Source organism: Euphorbia lathyris, chromosome 10 (genome assembly GCF_963576675.1).
Source record: "Euphorbia lathyris chromosome 10, ddEupLath1.1, whole genome shotgun sequence".
Taxonomy (NCBI): domain Eukaryota; kingdom Viridiplantae; phylum Streptophyta; class Magnoliopsida; order Malpighiales; family Euphorbiaceae; genus Euphorbia; species Euphorbia lathyris.
Window position 1 is genome coordinate 4,891,154 of NC_088919.1, and position 20,683 is coordinate 4,911,836.

Here is a 20,683-nt window from a genome sequence, read left to right on the forward strand (position 1 = left end):
AAAACAAATTAAGCATAGCCTTTACCATATTTTAAATATTATTTATAACTGATATAATAACATAGTAAATATTTTAAATATTTTTTTAATTAACACGCATTTGACAAACTTAAATATTCATCATTTATTAAATTCTTTATAACCTTGTTAGAAACATAATAAATCTGTCAAACTAATTAAAATAATTTATTCAAATTTTGGGTTAAATAAGGGTAAAATTGAAATTATCCCAATATCCCTCTTTTGCTTAAACAATAATATGAGCCATGAGGGGATGTGATTCAGTAGGCTCAGTATGATATCTAACTGTAGCTATAAAAAATGTATGAGAATCTGTCTGGATTTGGCAGTGAAATAAATGGGATATACTGTTTTTAGCTTTTCATTCACTAATTTGCATAAAGTTTTGATTTTTAATTCCCAAATACCCTTCCTTCATTGGCTATCTGTCTCATCCTCTGACAATTTCCCAGCTGTTGTCTCTCAACTTTACTGAAAACCTTACTAAAATCCAAATTCCATCAATCCCTTCCCCTTTTTACCAATTTGATACATTGTCAATTTCATTTCCGCCATTAAAGCTTCTTCCTTGATCCTGATACTCCTCAATTTGGGTTCAAATGGGGTGTGGTCTGTCTAAGCAAGAGGAAGAAGATGATGTTTTGTCTCTGTGTAGGGAGAGAAAGAGGTTTCTGAAATTGGGGTTAGAGAGAAGATATGCTTTTGCAGATGCTCAATTTAAGTATAATCAATCTCTTTATGCCCTAGCTATGGCTTTGAGATTGTTTGTTGTGAGACATTCTTCTCCTTCTTCCCCCTTTCTCATCACTTATCCTGATTCTCAGAATGAAACCCCTAAAAAATGCCTGAAATTAGAAGATAATGTCAAGGAGGAGGAGGAGAAATCTGGGGAAGATGAAGATGAAGAGATTTGTGACCATTTTTATGATGATGATGAAGTGATTTCTTCACCAAATATGGGAATTGGGTGGGATTTCTTTTACCCATTTGATGAAATTAGGGTTGGGGATGATTTAAAAGCTGTGAGAGAGAAAGAGGGGATTCCAGAGCTTGAAGAAAATGTTGATAATAAAGTTGTGGAAAAGAATGAAGTGAAAGTGATTGAAACTGAGACTGAGACACCTGCAAAAGGGAGGGAATTATTGGAAGCATTGAAAGAAATTGAGGAACATTTTCTTAGGGCTTATGATTCTGGTTTGGATATTTCAAAAATGTTAGAAGTTAATAGAGTACATTTACATTCTGGTTTGGATGAAATCAAAGGTGAGTTCAATAGTTTTTATACTGAATTGGTATCTCATATATTGTCTGTGTAAATAGTGTTTTCGTGTCGGAAATTGCGACCCCTAATTCAAATGTTGATCATTGAGTTGTTGTTCTTGCAGAGACTTCAAACAAGGTGATTAGATCAATTACATGGAACCGGTCGGCTTCGTTTCGGTCTTCTTCATCCTCTAGAAGTCTGCTTTCATGTAGTTCTACTAATTCTTCAAAGTGGAATGAGTTCAGAGCTGATGTTTTTGATGAATTTGGTATGGAGGCTGGAAGCCATTCATTGACTTTAGGAAGGTTGTATGCTTGGGAGAAGAAGCTTTATGTGGAAGTCAAGGTAATTTTGAATCTTTGATGCTTATATGCTCTCTTTTCATGTTGTTTACATTGCACGAACACTCCTTTTTAGTAGCGTTTCTGCATTTCGTGCCTGTATCCATGTCCTTTTCGTGTCCTTTTGCCTTGTCGTTTCAAACGGATGGAGAAGTGGATGGAGATGTTGTTCATAGGATTAAATCTAGTTGGTCGAAGTGGAAGAGTGCTACGGGTTTCCTTTGTGACCCCAGTATGCCTAATAGATTGAAGGGAAAATTCTACCGCACGACAATTAGACCTGCATTGTTATATGGTACAGAGTGTTGGGCAGTGAAACACTGTCACATTCATAAGATGTTTGTGGTAGAGATGCGTATGTTGAGATGAATGTGTGGTCATATGAGAAATGATCAGGTGAGTAATGCAATAATTAGGATAAAAGTAGGGGTTACATCTATTGAGAATAAAATGAGGGAAAACCGACTAAGGTGGTTTGGCCATGTAAGACGAGCGCCGGTTAGGAGGACTGAAGAGTGGCAAATGGATGCAATGGTGAGGGGTAGGGGAAGACCTAAGCAAACTTGGAAGAGGGTGATGGAGAGCGATATGAGTTTATTGGGGGTTGAGGAAAATATGGCAGTGGATAGGACGGAGTGGAGGGAGAGAATTTATGTCGCTGACACGACTTGATTTCACGGTTTCATATGATGGTTTATGTTAGCCGACCCTGAATCATTTCGGGACTAAGGCTTTGTTGTTGTTGTTGTATGTTTATATTGTCGGTTCCCATTTCCGTGTCCGTGCAACATTTGAATTAGATTGGATGAATTCAATGTCCAGAACTTGATTGCTGCTAAATGTTGATGATATGTATGATTTCTGTTTATCAAATGCTGTAAAACATTGTAGTTAACATATGCAGGCTGGAGAGGAGACGAGGAAAATTTACGAGAGGAAGTGCTCGCGTTTGCGAAAATCGGATACTAATAGAGATCGATTCTCAGCTGAAGTGAAAGAATTACATTCCAGGATGTTAGTTGCAATAAGAAGTGTTGAGTCAATCTCCAACAGAATAGAGAAATTGAGAGATGAAGAATTGCAGCCCCAATTTCTCGAGCTGCTACATCGGTAAGCATCAAAATTGATGCTAGGATTAACAATGCTGAATTATATGTTTTCGTTGATTGTTTCGTTGTTCCGATTCAAAATCATTGCAAGGATTAACAATGCTGAATTATATGTTTTTGTTGATTGTTTCGTTCTTCTGATGCAAATGCTGAATTATGTGTTTTTGTTGATTGTTTCGTTCTTCCGATGCAAAATCATTGCTAGGATTACGAATGCTGAATTATGTGTTTTTGTTTATTGTTTCGTTCTTCCGATTCAAAATTGCTAGGATTAACAATGCTGAATTATATGTTTTCGTTGATTGTTTCGTTTTTCGAATTCTGTAGACTAATGACAAACTGGAAGATAATGCTGGAGTCACACGAAACACAAAACCGGATCATGCTTGAAGTGAAACACTTCAACTCTCCATCGTATGGGAAGTTCTCCAACGACTCTCATCGTCTTGCCACTCTTGAACTCGAGGCTGAACTCGATAACTGGCGAACCTGCTTTGATGCCTATGTATCCACGCAAAAGTCCTACATTGAAGCTCTCTGCGGCTGGCTATCCAAGTTCATTCCTCCTGAAGTAGAATTCTACTCCGGTGGAAAGTCTTCGCCACCGCCACTCAGAATTCGCGGACCGCCATTACTAGCAACTTGTCAAGCATGGTTAGCTTGGCTAGACAAGTTGCCGGATAGTGCTGTGACGTATGCAATGAAGAGTTTCGGGAAAGACATCCGCGCCATGTGGAGTCAACAAGGAAAAGAGCAACAGCAGAAGAGGAAAGTAGATGGACTAGCCAGAGAACTTGAGAAGAGGAATCTAGCATTCCAAAGAGCAGAAAGACGGGTCTTGGAATCGAAGATATCCGAGCACGAATCACAGGCTAGTATTCGAAACCGCGTCGAGTACTTGACCGAAGGGAAAAGACTATTGGATGTGTTCAAGATGAGACTAGATGAAGAGAAAGAAAAGCACATCTTTAGCATGCACAAAACTCAGCAAATAACTATAAGCGGCTTCCAAACCGGATTTTCCTCCGTTTTTGAGTCGCTGGCTGAGTTTTCGGAATCATCTGTGAAAATGTATGCTGATCTTGTAACATACAGTTCAAATGCAACGACAGCAGACGAAAATGATACCGACCTATCCTACATTGATATGATCAATTGAAAACGGAGAATTGGTAACGCTTTCGAAATCTTAAGTACATATGTCATAGTTTTATATTAGCAACTTTCTTATTGCCAATAGGAATTCTTTGTTCTAAGTCTGTATCGTTCCGTTCATTATTCGAAAATGTCAACTATTAATATGAAGTGGACCTTTAACTATCAGCTCGAGCTTTTAGCTAAAACGGAAAGAATTCCGAATCTATCCGATAATCACTAGCCGAGACCTCAAATTGAAGCACAATAATCAATTTGTTACTCTTAAAATGTTCTTATCAACATCAATGCTACTAAAACTATTAGCTTCAAGGCACCTCAAGCTTTCACTTTGAAACGAGATGCTATCCATTTCGATTCCGAATCCTTCGTACCGAACGCCATCAATGCTCACAAAGCTCTGAGAAGAGTCGCTGCAGTCTACTGATCTTCGCGGTCCATGATGAGAAGTAGCGGAGGACGGTCGAGAACCCCTTGAAGGGTCCTTGTGAATTGATGTATCTAGTGAATACAAAGCATCTTCGAGCTCTTGTCGTACTTGATTCATCGTAGGACGTTTCTTAGGATTTTGCACGACACATCTTAGACCGAGTTGCCCCATTTTTAGCATCATTTCCATGTTACATGGCTCTGTTAAAAGATTCGCGTCTAGTATTTCTGCAACATTTCCGCTCTCTAAGCTACGTCGTGCCTGCATTTATACAATTTCAACTCATGAAATTGATGAATTGAACATGAATCTGAGCCCTTGAATCCTTAGATCACGGACTCAAAGCGTATGTTCATAAATGATCGATGACCGAACGTGTAGAAGTAAAAGATCAAGTGTTCAATGTTTAAAAACAGCACAGCTTAGACTTTGCTTACCCATTCAATTATGTGATAGTTAGACGGGTTCCTCGTGCAATCAACCGCAGGCCGAGCAGAAATGAGCTGCAGAAGTATCACACCGAAGCTGTACACATCACTAAAGGGACTCAAATGAAAACTAGAACAATATGCAGGATCAAGGTATCCTGGTGTCCCTTTAATCTGGCTACTAACATGAGATTTATCATCACTCGGTCCGAGTTTAACTAGTCCGAAATCCGAAACTTTGGCTTCGAAACCCTCGCCTATTAGTATGTTACTCGGTTTTATATCACGATGGATTATGCTAGGCTTCACTCCATCATGCAAGTGAGCTATTCCTGCAAATGTTATTAGCAATAAACTGAGCTATTTCCGAGATATCGAGATATCGCTGCAGCTATAGCAACCGAAACTCGTACCTTTCGCTGCTCCGATGGCAATGTTAACTCGTTGCCTCCAAGTTAGACTTCTTCCTCTTTTTCCTGCTTGATAATCATCAAGAAACGTTATCAAAACATTGCATAATTTGTCGATTTATCGCTGTAATTACGCAGTTTCTCTTGATGTTTACTTACTGATAATGTACTCGAGCAGAGAACCATTCGGAACGTATTCATAGATCAGCACTTTCGCCCTTTTGCCTCCGGTTTCTTCACAGAATCCCACCAGATTAACAAGATTTCTGTGCTTAACTTTTGAAATCAACCTTACTTCTGTTGCAACAAAATAAAAACAACTCAATATATACATTTCAAAGTATGAATTTGTAATTTCTTAGCGTCAAAGACAGAAAAGACGTTTCCCGTGTCCGTGTCCGGGGCAACATAGTGTCTATGTATACCATTTCTAAACTCTTCAACACTCTGAAATGAATCAGCATGAGCTCTCTTGATTGCTAGACAACCTTGTTCACCGAAATTCGCCTTGTACACATTACCGAATGCACCAGATCCCAACAGAAACTCTTCGCTAAAACGTTCAGTAGCCCTCTCCAATTCTTCGAGCGAGAATCGCCTCAACGATAATAATCCCTCGCCTTCTAGAGTCCCTATGTATCAATCAACAACATAACATTAAACAAGAACTAGTCAAAACACTATATACCATTAAACAAGACTAAAAGACTAACCTTGAGGCTTAATCCTCGGTTGCGAAAAACGCGAAAAATACGGAAAGATCCTTCTTCTGAACAAGATGCACAATGAAACAAGTACAGAGAAAGTTACACTGAAAATTATAAGAGCCCCTAATATGTAACTATGGTTTGAAGGAGGAAGATTAGACCCTCCTTGAGGTGAATGTGCCACGAGTACCGGTGGCTCTGCCGCCGCCGACATATGCCGTTTTGTAGCCATTTTAATACAGCAATCCTCTCAGCTAGCTAGGAAGAGTATGGTGAATGTAATGTAGGTAGCTATAACCTCTTTTTTTCCATATTATTGTTAATTTTTGTTTAGTGAGTAAAGATTGAAAAGCATTGCCGGCAGAACATAATTGTACAAAACAGAAAGAAGAAAATGTTCTTGAATTTATGTCATATGTTTGACTTGGTCTTTGTCTTTGGGCGGCATAGATGCTTACTGTAATGGATTAAGCTCAGTCTTTGAATCTTTTTCAATTATAACTGAACTTTCTGTCCAATTTTTTTAAACAAAGGAAGGCTACAAACAGCTTAAACAAAAACAAAAACAAAAACAAAAACAAAAGAGAGCTAAACATATATCACTCTATGACAAAAAGTCCCAAATCGATATCTGAATAAAATATAATGGATGTCTGGAGGATACGCAATACTCTTGTGATGACTTAATGAAAGATTTTGATAAATTTGTCATCCAATGAGCAACACGATTTCCTTCACGATAAGGATGAATGAACGAAACGAATCTCTCAAACGAGGGGCTTTATAAAGATTCCTATAAAAAGAGGCCTTTCTTACCTCTTCCATTCTAGAGAAAAATTTAGGCTTTGATATAATCTACTCCAAAATTCATATTTCATAGAAGGAAGACATCATATTTTTTAGAACGGTCTTATCCCATATTGGTACACCTTTTGAATTTCTAAGCCTGCTAATCTTGTTACATCATCTTATCATAGAAAAAGAGTTAACGGAAAAGTTAAGCGTCTGCTTGTTTTGGGATTAGAGGAGGTTAATTAAAGGGAGGTTATTTTCCTAACCTTGTTTGGAAAGGAGTTTAAATGGAGACGATGGTTAAATGAAGGTTAGAAAACCTTGAAATAACCCCAAATTGGTGGGATATGGAGATTCACTAAATAACCTTCCCTCACCTCACTTTAATGAACCTTATCGAACCTTCATCCAAGCAATCCCTAAAAGGCTTGCAGTAAGTGCGACGTTACATGGCCTTTAAATAATGGGTTACAAGAAAAATTAAGTAGATTAGTTTTGAAGGCTTCAATGAAGAAGTCAAATGGATTTCTCTAACCTCTAAGAGACGGGTAATGAACTCGAATCTATAATAAATAAATCAACAGATTTAGGTTTACCGCTTGTAGCGCAGACCCGTTGAACAGCAGCGGAAGTAATTAACCTTGGCTCTGTATTACCGATCTAGGAGGTTACTACACTAAAAGAGCAATCTCCGTTGTTCCATGAACTAAGAACGCAACCCGAGGACAAAAGGGGAGGGGGCGGCGGCTAGCAGAGAGAAAGAGTGATTGTCTAGTGTAGTCTCTCTTGTGTGTTTTTGTATGTTAGGTTTAGCCTTCTTAACTATCTATTTATAACTAGGTTAAACCATAACCCTAACCCTAAACTAATTAGGTTACGGGTGGACCATAAATGGATCAGTAAATGGGTCAAGGCATGTTTACTCCATTTATTCCTATATCTCTCATTCGTACGTAACGGAAACATATATATTCCATCACTTTGTCTCGTTCATACTCGCAAATAGTTTATGCGACCATCATATAATCGAGAACTCAAACGCTATATACTCGCTGGAGATATACAATCTCTCGAATTACGTGTGTAATATGCTTTATCCTAGACTTTATATCACACCCACTTAATTGTCATTATCTCAACAGTTCATATATATTCACAAGCGTGCACATATGCGAAACTATCCAGATTTGCGAAATAGCGGAGTACAAGATGTGAACTTGATAAAGTCTTTCACTCTTACTACGTTCTTTCCATAATAACTCATTTAGTTGGCCCTTGTCCGAGTTGAATTAATACCTAACTCTTGAGGGCATCCTTCCAAAGTAGCCAAAATGAATTCCACTTTTTGAACTAGTAAAGGGTATTGAGGATAATGTTTCAAGAAAAAACATGTTTTTCACATAGAGAGTCTCACGCTGGGAAAAAGTGAGATTGTCCTTTTTATATCTCTTGGTCACAAAGCACACATGGTATAAAAAAACATGTGATATGGTGTTCAAATCCTTCCATCTGAAGAAAGCGCACGTTCATGCTCAAAACAACACCATACAAAGGTTTCAGTTTCGATGTGTCATACCATCTAACCTTAGTCTCTCTCATTATAGGACTACCTTCGGCTATCTAAGACATAAGATTTTATTCAAGCAACTCTGATTGAAATCTCATATTATAAATAATCTTTTATATATATTTTAATCCACTTGTATACATATTTCTATCCTACAAGCTAATGAACCTAGATCCATTGTTACTGCAAGATGGCGTCAATTATTGAGCAAAGTTCTCGTTTACTAAAAAATTTACATCATCCTTATCTTTGTCATCATGATTAAAAAAATGACGGTACACGCTCATGTGAGTGAGTCGCCTCTCTATTTGACATGCTCAATTGCAAACGTTAACATATAATATTTACATATACATGTATTATATGTGATCCAAAAAGATGCTTTATTGATTTTGAAACACATGTTACAAAAGTTACATGCAATAGAAATATGTTTAGATCCTAAATAATCCCTATGACCTAATATGTTTCACAAAAATATCTCTCTTAAAGTTTCGTTAGAGGGTCGACAACCATGTCATGAGTCGAAACATATTCTATACGGAGTTCTTTGCGTGAACTAAATCTCTAACAAAATGATACTTAATCTTAATATGTTTTGCTTTACTATGAAATATTTGATCCTTAGAGAAAGTAATAGCAGACTGACTATCACTGCTAATTATTACTGGAGAGCTTGTTGTAACAACGTTTAGGTGATCCATGAATCTATTCAACCAAACGTCCTCCTGGGCTGCACATGAGTAAAATACAATCTCAGCTTCCATGATGGATAATACTATACATGTCTGTTTCTTACTACTCTAGGAAATTGCCCCATTTCCGAGTAAAAAGACGTAGCTGAAAGTGGATAATACCTCCCTCACTTTAACTCATCCTGATATTTCTTTTTCAGTCAACAAACTATGTTACATTGTCTGACAGATGAACATTGGAAAGGGTTAAACATATACTTCGGTACATTCATGGCTCACAAAATTTAGGGATTATTTTCTCTTCTTAGTCAATCCGCGCTATTCACTGCTATTCGGATAGTGATTGGGGTGGTTGTCCGGATGATAAAAGATCCATGGGTACCTTTTGTGTTTTTCTTGGCAACAGTCTTGTTTCTTGGCACACTCTAAAGCAACCTACCATTGCTAGATCCTCCACCGAGAGTGAATACAAAGCAGTTGCAAATGCCACGACGGAGTTACTATGGATTCAATCTCTTCTCCAAGAACTTCGATTCTCTATCCATCATCCTATTCAACTCTGGTGTGACAATGTTGGGACCATCTATCTCACAGCCAATCCTGTTTTTCATACTCGCACAAAACACATTGAATTGGATTATGACTTTTTCCGTGAACAAATAGCAATTGAGTTCTTATCTGTTCAGTTTATTCCAACTGAAGATCAAGTCGCAGACATCCTCACCAAGCATCTATCGAGTACTCGCTTCTTGCTTCTTCAAATTCGTTTAGGTCTTCGACCTTCGATATCGGCTTGAGGGGAGCTATCGGTACATGAATTCTACCTCAAGTATAATACTCAATATTTATCTTGTATCGCTTACACTTATCTAGGGTTTGTTCAAGTAGAGTCATAACGTAACTAGGTTCTGTCCTTGTACAATTATGCTCTCTGTAAACCCTAATGAATCAAGCTAAACATATTTCATTCCATCCCTAATTTAGCATTTACATTGTCAACTCTACCACGAAGGATGGTCGGAGTTCGGTACTATTATTTTTTATAGTAAGATTTTTTTGCATAATAGACACGACTACCGAGTGTCTTTTTCTTGTGCATGATTCTTACATTAGCAATTTTCTTTAATTAATTGTGATTAAATGTCCATTAGCAATTGTCTTGATATTCATATTTGACTTAATCATGGAACAATTAATTAGAGAAATTCAACCATATCTTAATTTTGGAAGTTCTTAATCCAATGATCTCATAGAAGATGACTAAAATTCATTACAAATGAATTTTTGGCACAAAGATTAAAAAAGTAATTTTCAAATTCAGTAAGTTTTATCCAACTGGTAATAGTGATGGCTACCTAATTATGCTTTTAAAATAATTTTTCTCTATTTTAATTTTTCAATGAAAGATAGATTAATTATGTTTCAAAGAGTATTAAATTAAAACAATAATACATTTTATTCTGATATTCTATCTAAATACCTCATCCTTCTAATTAAAAAGTAAATTTTCAATGATAGATAGATTAATTATGTTCAAGTTTATTGAAAGTAATTCACAAAATTTACATATGATCGTTGAGGTCATGGGTTCAAATCACATCGGGGTGGGGTGGGTTAGGAGTTTTCCTTTACCTTTAATGTAATTTTCATTTGTTTAATGTAAGTGCATTGCGCACAACTTTAAAAAAAAAATCACAAAATTTACAAAAATCATTAAAATTTGTAAAAATCATTGACTTTAAAAAGTCTATAAAATTTCTTAAAAAAAAAAGTCTGAAATTATTTTAAAATCATAATCCAAATACACCCCATCATAAATTACAATTCAAATAATTAAACATAGAAAATGAAATAAATCTAACTAAGATTTTGCCCAAAAAAGTCTGCGAACCAGGGCGAAATCCGTCTTAGAGGGACCGATTTGTAATGAGTTGGCTCAAATGATCATAAGCGATGAATAGACGTATAAACAGTGTTAAAAAACAATGCTGTTTAGATTGTCTAGGTTCTTGAAATTAAAAATATGTTTCGATTTTCTTCAATAAATCCCTGTAGACGTTTTTTTGACCATTAGGCGATTTTTAACCACTTGGACTTTGTCTAAATGTTGCCTAAGCGATGATGAACAAATCGTTTATTATTATTATTATTTTTTTTTTTTTCAAAATTCACTTTAAACATTTGTGAATTGTGTTTATTATTTTTGGATATTTTGGTTTAACTGCGTTCTCTACTTAATTTCATGATCTGGTTTAAGACTTTAAAGATATTACTTCATAGCTTTTGATGAATTATATTACTTGTAAAAAATATATTTTATTTGTTTGATTTATTTCAATAATATTGTTGTTAAAATATTGATGTATGCACATTTTTAAAGAGATATGTTACAAATATACGCATTTTTCTGCATTAAATCATTTTATATTATTATTGTTAGATAGCATATTTGAATTGAATTCATTTAACACTTTGTTTATTAACAAATAAAAAATATAAAAATATAAATCCGATTAATCCTCGAGGACCCTATCCACTCGACTTTACAACCTTCGGTATAAATAATAAAATTTGAAGGAAAATAGAAGAATGAGGTGAGAAATGAGAGGAGGGGTGAACAAAGGTATAAATAATTTTTTTTTTTAAGGAAAAAAACTAAGCAATGGACCTAGAATAATATAAAACGAGAGAGTCCGTACAGAAGACCAAAAAAGAAGAAAAGAAACGAAAAAAAGCACAATAGAAAAGGACAATTAATAGAAACAAAACTGTAGTCGGTAATTCTTATCGTCGAAGACAAAAGAACTGCAACAAGGAGGAGTCGAATGCCATCATAGTTGCGAAGGGGAAACAATATATACCATGACGAGCTAGAGCATCCACAACCCTATTCCTCTCACGATAGATGGGAGTAAGAACTACATTCATTTTATCACATAACTGAAGACATGACTTCCAATCGGGCCTGATATGTCAAGACACATACAAATATTTAAGCTTAAAACGTGTAATTATGTAGGAAGAATCCACTTTAAGCAAATGTTATGCCACACATTCATCCAAGCCATAATAATTACAGATATGGCAACATATAGTTCTTCCTTATGCGCAAAAGCCGAGAGGATAGGGAAAGCAAATGCCCCTTTGCAAAAGCCAAACGAATTGCGGAATATACCCCAGCACCACCCGCTCCTGGAAGCCCCAAAGAAGAGTCATCTGTATTAGCTTTTGTCCAATTAGGCGGCGGAGGTTTCCAAAGAACTGCAACAGTCTAAGGAGACGTTGATAGGCGACCTCACCTCCCCAAATGAAAATGACGAAGGATATATTGGTCTGCTAAAGAGTTGAAAGTGCAGGTTCAACTGATTGAATCTGAATCTCGAACTAGGTGCCAAAACTAACGGAGCAAACAGTGCAAATTTGTGTAAAAGTTAATCTATGTAGAAAATAAAAGAAAATAATCTAAACACTAATGAGTTCGGTCATTTGACTGAACTCATTAGAGTTCTCATTCATAGGAAAACCACATGGGGCGGATCGACACTATGGTTGGGAGCGATCAGTCAGTCCAAAAATACATTTTATTATGGTGGGTGAAGGATTTTCTCTCCCATCAAAATCCCGAGTTGACCTCCGAACCAAGCCATCAACCCCTTCAAAATTTAGCCCCCTTGTAACTTTATTTTGCGTTTTCCCCTAAGAAGTCGGTCTTAGAAGCCGGATCTATAGGGTTCGGTCTCTACTTTTTCGAATCTCTATATCAATCTAGTGTTGATACAGTATTAAAACAAAAATTAAAAACTAGTTCGTTTTAGTTCGATTATAACTGGTTTCGCTCTAATTCGCAAAAGCCCCACAATAGACATTACGTTTAATAGAACCCTTACGAGGAATTAGCCGCGGGGCTCTATCTCGGGGGGCAATATCCATCATCAATCCAAAAAATCCCCAAAGTATCTACGGTTTCTACTTAAGTAATTTTTTTTCTATCTATGGTTAGAAATGGTTGACTAGGTTAGTAAAATCCTTGAAGAATGATTAATTAAAGAAAGGGTATTGCTATATACCGTACCCAAAATTACTAGCACCGTCCCCATTGGACAATTTTGCCCTTGCCATAAAAATAATGTCAAAATTGAGAAAAAAAAATTTTGAGAGAAAATTTTGAATTTAGCCTAAACGGATGCGGCGTCCGTTCCACCATGGGTTGGGTGGTGTGGTACGCCGCATCCGTTCCCGCCATAGGTCGGACGGTATGCGGCACCCGTTCCGGCCATGGTTGGAACGGATGCGGCATACGTTCCACCATGGGTCGGGTGGTACGCCGCATCCGTTCCCACCATGGGTCGGGTTGTATGATGCATCCGTTTAGGCCAAATTTTGAAATATACAAAATCGTAAAATTTTTAGTGACGAAAAATACTAAATCATTCAATTTTTTGTGACGAAAAATTAAAAATTCTTCTATTTTTTTGTGACGAAAAATGCAAAATCGTCATGAAAAATATGTATTATTTTCATGAGTTCTTTGATAAAAAAAAATATAAATCTTAATGTTTCCGACTCGTAATCATCCATTTTCGAGGTTCCAATTGTCACATATCAATTATTTTCATAATTTTAATTATTGTTGTTCGGGTTTATGATTTTGGAGAGAAAATGCAAGGAAGGTAGAGAGGATTTGAGCAAATTCCATTTTCTTGTTTCAAAAAGTGAGGAGGGCAAATATGCTCAAAATGAGCGGTGGACCGGAATTTGGGTGCGGTATATAGCAGCTCACTTAAAGAAACTAGGATTGAGATGGAAATCTTATTATATATGAAAAGACAGCAAAGAATGAGTTATCAATTCATAATTATTTAATTAGTGATTAGACTTCCAATTACATCATTATCATAATAATTACCACTTAACTATTTCATACCTTGATTGGTCACAAGACTGTTATGTTCCTCATAATTTTGCCAAAAAGAAAAACAAAAGTTGCTTTTATTTCCTACCTAATATACTTATCAACAGAGGTAGAGACAACCCGGAGCACGAGGGATTGGAGCCCCTCGGTCTCCGGCACCACTCCTAAGAAATAGTGGTTTAGCCCCAGATAGTTCTAAAATAATTAAATTAGTACTTGCAACATATAACGTGATTATATAATATAAATTTGCACATTTGTTTTAGACGGAAACTAAGAACTCCTCCATAACCATTAGATTCTAGGTTCAAACTCTCAGCAACCACAGAGTTAGTAATCTACATATGGGGAGTCCAATTTTAGCTTGTAGCCGGTACCGTAGTCAGATGTATAGAATTAGGAGCAATTTTCTAAATCCAGTTATAACGGGTTAGACAAAATTTTAACCTTCAATATCCTACATGGTTCCTCACATTAAACATACGTATTAACCAACTCAATTATTTTAAAATATTACAATAATATTATAAATACGTCACTATAAACAAACATTACGAGACTATTAAGATCGAACTACCTGATATTCAAAGGTAGCAGGGTCGGGCTCTGGTTTAGACCCACCATTGGTTTAAAATAGGGTATTGCTAAATACCGCCCTTAATTTCCGTTTCACCGCACTGTTTTGACCATTTTACCCTTGCCACTTTTTTTCCCCCTAAAACCTTAAAAACTCTCTCTAGTTTTCTCTTCCGAGCACAAATCCCGGATTTGAAAAAAATGGATCAAAACATTCCCGAAGACAATGAGTTCGAACACGAGGTAATATTACGAGAATTAAAAACGTTATTAATCATTTTTTTATTTTTTTTTTATTCGAATTTTGCCTGGGCGGGTGGCGATTACCACCCGTTCCTTAGGCCGATCGGATGAACTACCCGATCGGCCTAAGGAACGGGTGGTAATCGCCACCCGCTCCACCCATGAAACGGGTGGTAATCGCCACCCGCTCCACCCATGGAACGGGTGGTACGCGCCACCCGTTCCACCTTTGGAACGGGCAGTACGCGCTGCCCGTTTCCACCTATGGTGGAACGGGTAGCCTGCCCGTTCAGGTAAAAGTGGGCAGAAATTGCCCCGAACTAATTTCGAACGGGAGAAATAGGCCCGAAGTATTTTTTTTTGTAATTTTAATGTAAATTTTTCGTATATTCAGGTACCGATAGAAGATTGGAACCCCGATAACATTGATTATAGTTCGCGTTTTATAACGGATACCGTTTTCCCCTCCAGTCAGGATGCTATTGATTGGGCAAAAAAGATAGCTATTCAGAATGGGTTTGAGCTTGTAATATCTTCGCACAAAAATGGGGGTAAACAGAAGTTGTTGCGCTGTTCACGGGGTGAACGATATAGAGGTGTTGTGAAAAATGATGAAGATCCTGTAATTAGGAAAAGTAAAACTAAAGCGTGCCGATGTAAATTTCAGATTAAAGCCTATCAACATGCAGACCTTTCGGGATGGGGGATAAAGGCTAAGGCTGAGTTAACTGGAATGCATAACCATACAATGCGTATGTATCCAGAGGGAAGTCGGCAAATGAGCGGACTCAGTATCGCATCTAAACAAATTGTGCGTGATATGTCTTCAGCTCAAACAAAGCCTTGTGCTATTTTAGCAGCAGTTAAAGAAAAACACCCAGAGGACAACTCAGTAATTAAACACATATATAATTACAGGGACAAAATGAGGAGGGACGCGTTTGAAGGTAGAGACCTGGCTAGTCAATTCTACCATATTGCTGTGGAGAACAAATATGTCAATTACACACAGGCTGATTCAGGTGTGATAACGCATGTGTTCATGGCACATCCAGAGTCAGTTGATATGTTCAGGACTTACCACTGGTACATCGGAATTGATTCAACGTACAAAACAAACAAGTACAAAATGCCGTTTGTTGAGATTGTTGGGATGACGCCATGCAATAATAACTTCAAGATAGCGTATGCTATTGTTAAAGACGAGACCGAAGGGAGCTATCGTTGGATTTTGCAAAGGCTGAAGATTTTGCTTGGAGATGATCTTAACCCGACCGTTGTTGTTAGTGACAGGGAGCTTGGGTTATTAAAGCCGATACAAGAAGTTTTTCCACAAGCAGCGCACTTGCTATGCACTTGGCATATTAATAAGGATGTGGAAGATCGTGTGTATATAATCATTGGAGATAAAGGCCTTGCCTCTAAATTCAAGAATGGCAAATGGAGAACAATATTAGAATCATTAACCATTGAGGAGTACGAGACCAATCTTATGATGATGAAGGAAAAGATGAGCAGGTTCAAAGGAGTTATCTCGTATGTTGAGGAGACGTGGTTGGTGCATAAGGAGAAGTTTGTTGTTGCTTGGACAAAGGAGTTCCTACATTTTGGTAACATAACTACTTGTCGAGTGGAGAGCGAACATGCTAGTCTAAAGCAATGGCTCAATACGGCAACTGGGTCCCTTGACACGGTATGGCAGAAGGTTCACAAGCAGATTGAATCACAAGCAACCAATATAAGGTATTTGCAATTTCTTCTACTGCGATTTTGGAATTTGCATTTAGGGTTGTATCATTTCACTAACTAATAATAATTTTGTCTTCGTATCAGGTACATGCTTGAACAGTCGCGGCTTCGTCAAGCAGTCACTTTCACCAGACGCCCATTAAGCCAACTTGTATTCAAAGTCTCTCATTATTGTCTGCAGTTGTTGAATTAAGAGTTAGAGTGTATGAGAGGGTTGAGCCATGAAGTGTACGTGCGTTGCGGTTGTGTATTGAGAACATCGCATAAGATACCATGTGCATGTGAACTGAAACGAGCTTGTGATCTGGAACAAATGATCAGTTCTGAGAGTGTTCACGTGTTTTGGAGAACACTTTTAATCAATCATGGTCAGACTGATGAAAATGACGGGCGTAATGATCTGAACGAGGAGCAGCGATATTTTAAGTCCTTAGTGGACCAAGTCTCTAAAGCCGACCCATCCGTAATGCGTAATATTTCAATGTTTATCCATGATCAACTACACTCTGATCAAGCTCAGTACACCGAACCCGATGTCAAAATTAACGTGCGGGGGCGACCTAAGGTGAGCAAATCCACAAAACGTATGCCGAGTTCTTGGGAATATAATGAAACTCATCGTGGACGGGCTCGTTCTACTAGTTCATCTAGGAGTCATGGTAGAAGTGGCAGAATTAGCTCGTCATCCTCGGTACATAATGCTGCCTCATCAGGTAAATTATATCTGATAAACCTAACTTTTTTTATAACTGTTTTGCAATATAGAGTTGTTTTACACTAATATACATGAATGCAGATGGAAAAACGTATCATGGTTCTGAATTCGTACATTCCGATAAAATAGTTGGCATAATTAAACCATACGTCGAATCATACTACGACGTTGTAGGTGATGGAAATTGTGGTTTCCGTACGGTAGCAACTTACATTTTTGGTGACGAAGAAGCGTGGCAGACAGTTAGGCATCACATTTGAAATGAAGTAATTGCTAACCGTTGTTTGTATCAAAGAGTGTTTGTTGATACTGTTGATGCAGCTCTTCGTAGAGTAAGTTGGGACGGTGCAGGTTGTACGCCGGATTATTGGATGATCGTTTGGGATGACTTGTGGCCGGTTGCTACCATGTACAATTCTGCTATCATGTTATTTGGCTTCTCAGGTGGGGACACATTAGCGTTGTGTGGTACTATCTTACCATTGTATGCCGCATCGACTGCTACAAGACCATCACGTGAGATTTGTATAGCTCATTTAGGGAATCACTGCCAGCACTACATACGTTTAAATTTATTGCCTAACTTTCCGGTGCCCCCTATAGTACACTGGTGGTTTGTGCACCGAGGCCAAAGCATTGTAGGATGGGAGCGCTTCTATCAGGATAGGGTGACACAGTGGACCAGATTGGCCCAACTTAGGGGATATTAGTGGTTGATATTCTGTAATGTTACAGGTGAATTCTGATGAATTATGTGTGGTTCTGTAATGTTACAAGTGAATTGTGATGAATTATGTGTGGTTCTGTAATGTTACAGGTGAATTCTGATCAATTATGTGTGGTTCTGTAATGTTACAGGTGAATTCTGATGAATTATGTGTGGTTCTATCAGGATAGGGTGACACAATGGACCAGATTGGCCCAACTTAGGGGATATTAGTGGTTGATATTCTGTAATGTTACAGGTGAATTCTGATGAATTATGTGTGGTTCTGTAATATTACAGGTGAATTGTGATGAATTATGTGTGGTTCTGTAATGTTACAGGTGAATTCTGATCAATTATGTGTGGTTCTGTAATGTTACAGGTGAATTCTGATGAATTATGTGTGGTTCTATCAGGATAGGGTGACACAGTGGACCAGATTGGCCCAACTTAGGGGATATTAGTGGTTGATATTCTGTAATGTTACAGATGAATTTTTTGTGGTTCTGTAATGTTACAGGTGAATATTGATGAATTTTGTGTGGTTTTGTAATGTTACAGGTGAATTGTGATGAATTTTGTGTGGTTCTGTAATGTTACAGGTGAATATTGATGAATTTTGCTACTTCAGTTATCCACATTCCAACGTCTATATTCCAACGTCTATATTCCAACGGCTATATCATTTCACATTTCAGTAAATATCATTTCACATTACTAGACCAGTCAAGAAAACCAAAAATAACTTACAATCTCACTGTTCGAGCGAGTATAAACAGCCGGTCCGGGTGCAACAATCTCCGGAAGTAGACGAGGGTGTGAGTGACGGGTGTACCAATGCATGTACTGATCCTCACAATCTGATGGAGTATGTGCTGGAGTGAATACAGACAGTATAAGGACGGACGACTGGGGAAAAGAGTCCCAAATACCCTGCACCATCACAGCTGGCACCTCTACACGATACTTCAAACTGGTCCACGGGCGAACAGCTTTAGAAGGCTGCAATATCGGTCTAGGAATGGTCTGCACATGTCCAAGCTGTCGAAGGCATCGCCCCGGCATGTACGGCTCGATCACATCCCGATACCGTATCCATCCAGAATATAGAGTCCTCGGGGTCTCAGTAATGGCATTAGGGCCATACGGCATCCACATGACCTACAGATGTATAAAATTACATTAACACATACAAGTAATACACAAATTTGTTTTAATTGAATAGTATTTATAATTATAAAGCAAGTATACCTCATCTGCTGTCAACACATCAAGCCGGGCACGAAATGCTCTCAGCCGCTCATCGCTCTTCTCCATCGATATAGATGGCCACAACGAAGCCCTAGGAAGATCCGGGTCAACTGTAACTGCCTCTCGATGTGGCCTGAAGCAAGGAAAATACTCGTAAATCCAGGACTGGAGCAATGTCATACAACCCGTCATCTGCCCACAATCTCCTTTGGTAGCAATACCAAGATGACGGTATAGATATGCTAGTGCAGCTGATCTCCAAGAAAGTCCAACGGCTCTAGCCGCGGAGTCCTGCACCTCTAACAGACAAGAAGGTCGGATGCGGTCACCACTCTTGTCTACGAACAAGGTGGAACCGAGCATCAGCCACGTCCAAGCTATAGCCTGGGTCTCAGGAATCCGATCACCTCCACAGCGCTCCATGACGGAAGCGGCTCGTATACCACCAGAAGCATAATGACGGGCATCTAACTCAACCCGAGTCACCCCAAACAAATCCATCACGCACTCCTTAAGCTCATCAACAGTCGCATCAGCAGTCACCATGGCACCATCTACGGGGATGCGCAATATCTCCCACACATCATGCATCAAAATGGTCATCTCGCCAAATGGCATGTGAAATGATGACGTGTCTGGCTGCCACCGCTCAACAAATGCCGTGATCAGTGCAGCATCTATGTGACTGTGCATAATACCAGGTAAATGGAACAAGCCAGATGACTCGATACGTGACTGAATCATCCGGGAAGAACCACTGTACCATAATCTCAGCTTCGTGCAATACCCTGATCTGGTATGACACCTAAGGACGCCATTGTCCTGACCGGCCCATATAGCACATGCAATATGTCCCAAAAAGCTCGGGATCACAGCACCATCAAATGGACCCCCGGGGACGGGGTCCTTCACAACCCAGTCATCCTCTACACTCCTCGATCGCTTGCTGCTACCTGAAATTACAGCAAACGGTAGACATTAATTTTTTAGTATATTTTTCAATAATCACGATTAACACAAATACAAATAAACACATTTTTTAATTTCTCTTACCAGAAGAAGATGCTGCGGTAGAAGAAAATCGTCCGTCTCGACCCCTCGTCACAACGCCACGATCTATGGGGATAGTATCAGCACTAGGACGATGCATAGAAGCATCCCCGTCCATGTCTATACCAGCCGCCTCATCCCGTCCCTCAGCACGCTCCGCCTGTGCAGCATGTGCCCTCCGGGCGTCCGCCATAAACCGCTGCTGCTCCTCCCGGTCCTGCCGAGCAGATGCAGTAACAGGACGTGAAGACGTGCGTCTAGGGTCAGCTCCCTCCTTATCCTGTAATATTATTTATTTATAAGGTATATTCAATTTAACATAATTTTTTTTTCTATACGTTCGGGTTTGCCTACGCCCGATCCGTGCAATTTTTTTTAAAAAAAATTCAAAATTTTCCCCTTTTTGGCCTGGGCGGGTGGTTTACACCACCTGCACTAAGGGCCAAACGGGTGCGGCGCACCAGTCGGCCTTAGGGCCGACCAGTGCGCCGCAAACGTTTGGCCCTTAGGCCAAACGGGTGGCGCATGCGCCCCACCATAAGGTGGAGCGCATGCGTTGTAC

At 38.6% G+C, this 20,683-nt stretch overlaps 2 protein-coding genes across 2 annotated transcripts; one reads left to right on the forward strand and one right to left on the reverse strand.

Annotated features, from left to right (window-relative positions):
- The first annotated feature begins 306 nt into the window (after positions 1-306).
- LOC136207948 (protein ALTERED PHOSPHATE STARVATION RESPONSE 1-like) lies at positions 307-4,055 on the forward strand. Its single transcript, XM_065998806.1, has 4 exons — positions 307-1,284; positions 1,407-1,630; positions 2,531-2,736; positions 3,063-4,055. The coding sequence occupies exons 1-4, from the start codon at positions 621-623 to the stop codon at positions 3,892-3,894; spliced, it is 1,926 nt and encodes a 641-aa protein (XP_065854878.1). The 5' UTR covers positions 307-620; the 3' UTR covers positions 3,895-4,055.
- Positions 4,056-4,140: 85 nt separating this feature from the next.
- LOC136207990 (probable serine/threonine-protein kinase PBL9) lies at positions 4,141-6,097 on the reverse strand. Its single transcript, XM_065998847.1, has 6 exons — positions 5,872-6,097; positions 5,584-5,790; positions 5,318-5,392; positions 5,162-5,224; positions 4,758-5,080; positions 4,141-4,581 (listed from the first exon to the last, which is right to left on the reverse strand). The coding sequence occupies exons 1-6, from the start codon at positions 6,095-6,097 to the stop codon at positions 4,141-4,143; spliced, it is 1,335 nt and encodes a 444-aa protein (XP_065854919.1).
- Between the last annotated feature and the right edge of the window lie 14,586 nt (positions 6,098-20,683).

Excerpts from the sequence above, each read along its gene's own strand:
- LOC136207948 (XM_065998806.1), top strand. The coding sequence starts at position 621 with ATGGGGTGTGGTCTGTCTAAGCAAGAGGAAGAAGATGATGTTTTGTCT. Across the intron at positions 1,285-1,406 it reads TGGTTTGGATGAAATCAAAG|AGACTTCAAACAAGGTGATT; the intron begins GTGAGTTCAATA and ends TTGTTCTTGCAG. Across the intron at positions 1,631-2,530 it reads AGCTTTATGTGGAAGTCAAG|GCTGGAGAGGAGACGAGGAA; the intron begins GTAATTTTGAAT and ends TAACATATGCAG.
- LOC136207990 (XM_065998847.1), bottom strand. The coding sequence starts at position 6,097 with ATGGCTACAAAACGGCATATGTCGGCGGCGGCAGAGCCACCGGTACTC. Across the intron at positions 5,393-5,583 it reads TGTTGAAGAGTTTAGAAATG|AAACCGGAGGCAAAAGGGCG; the intron begins GTATACATAGAC and ends GATTCTGTGAAG. Across the intron at positions 4,582-4,757 it reads ACTATCACATAATTGAATGG|GCACGACGTAGCTTAGAGAG; the intron begins GTAAGCAAAGTC and ends GTATAAATGCAG.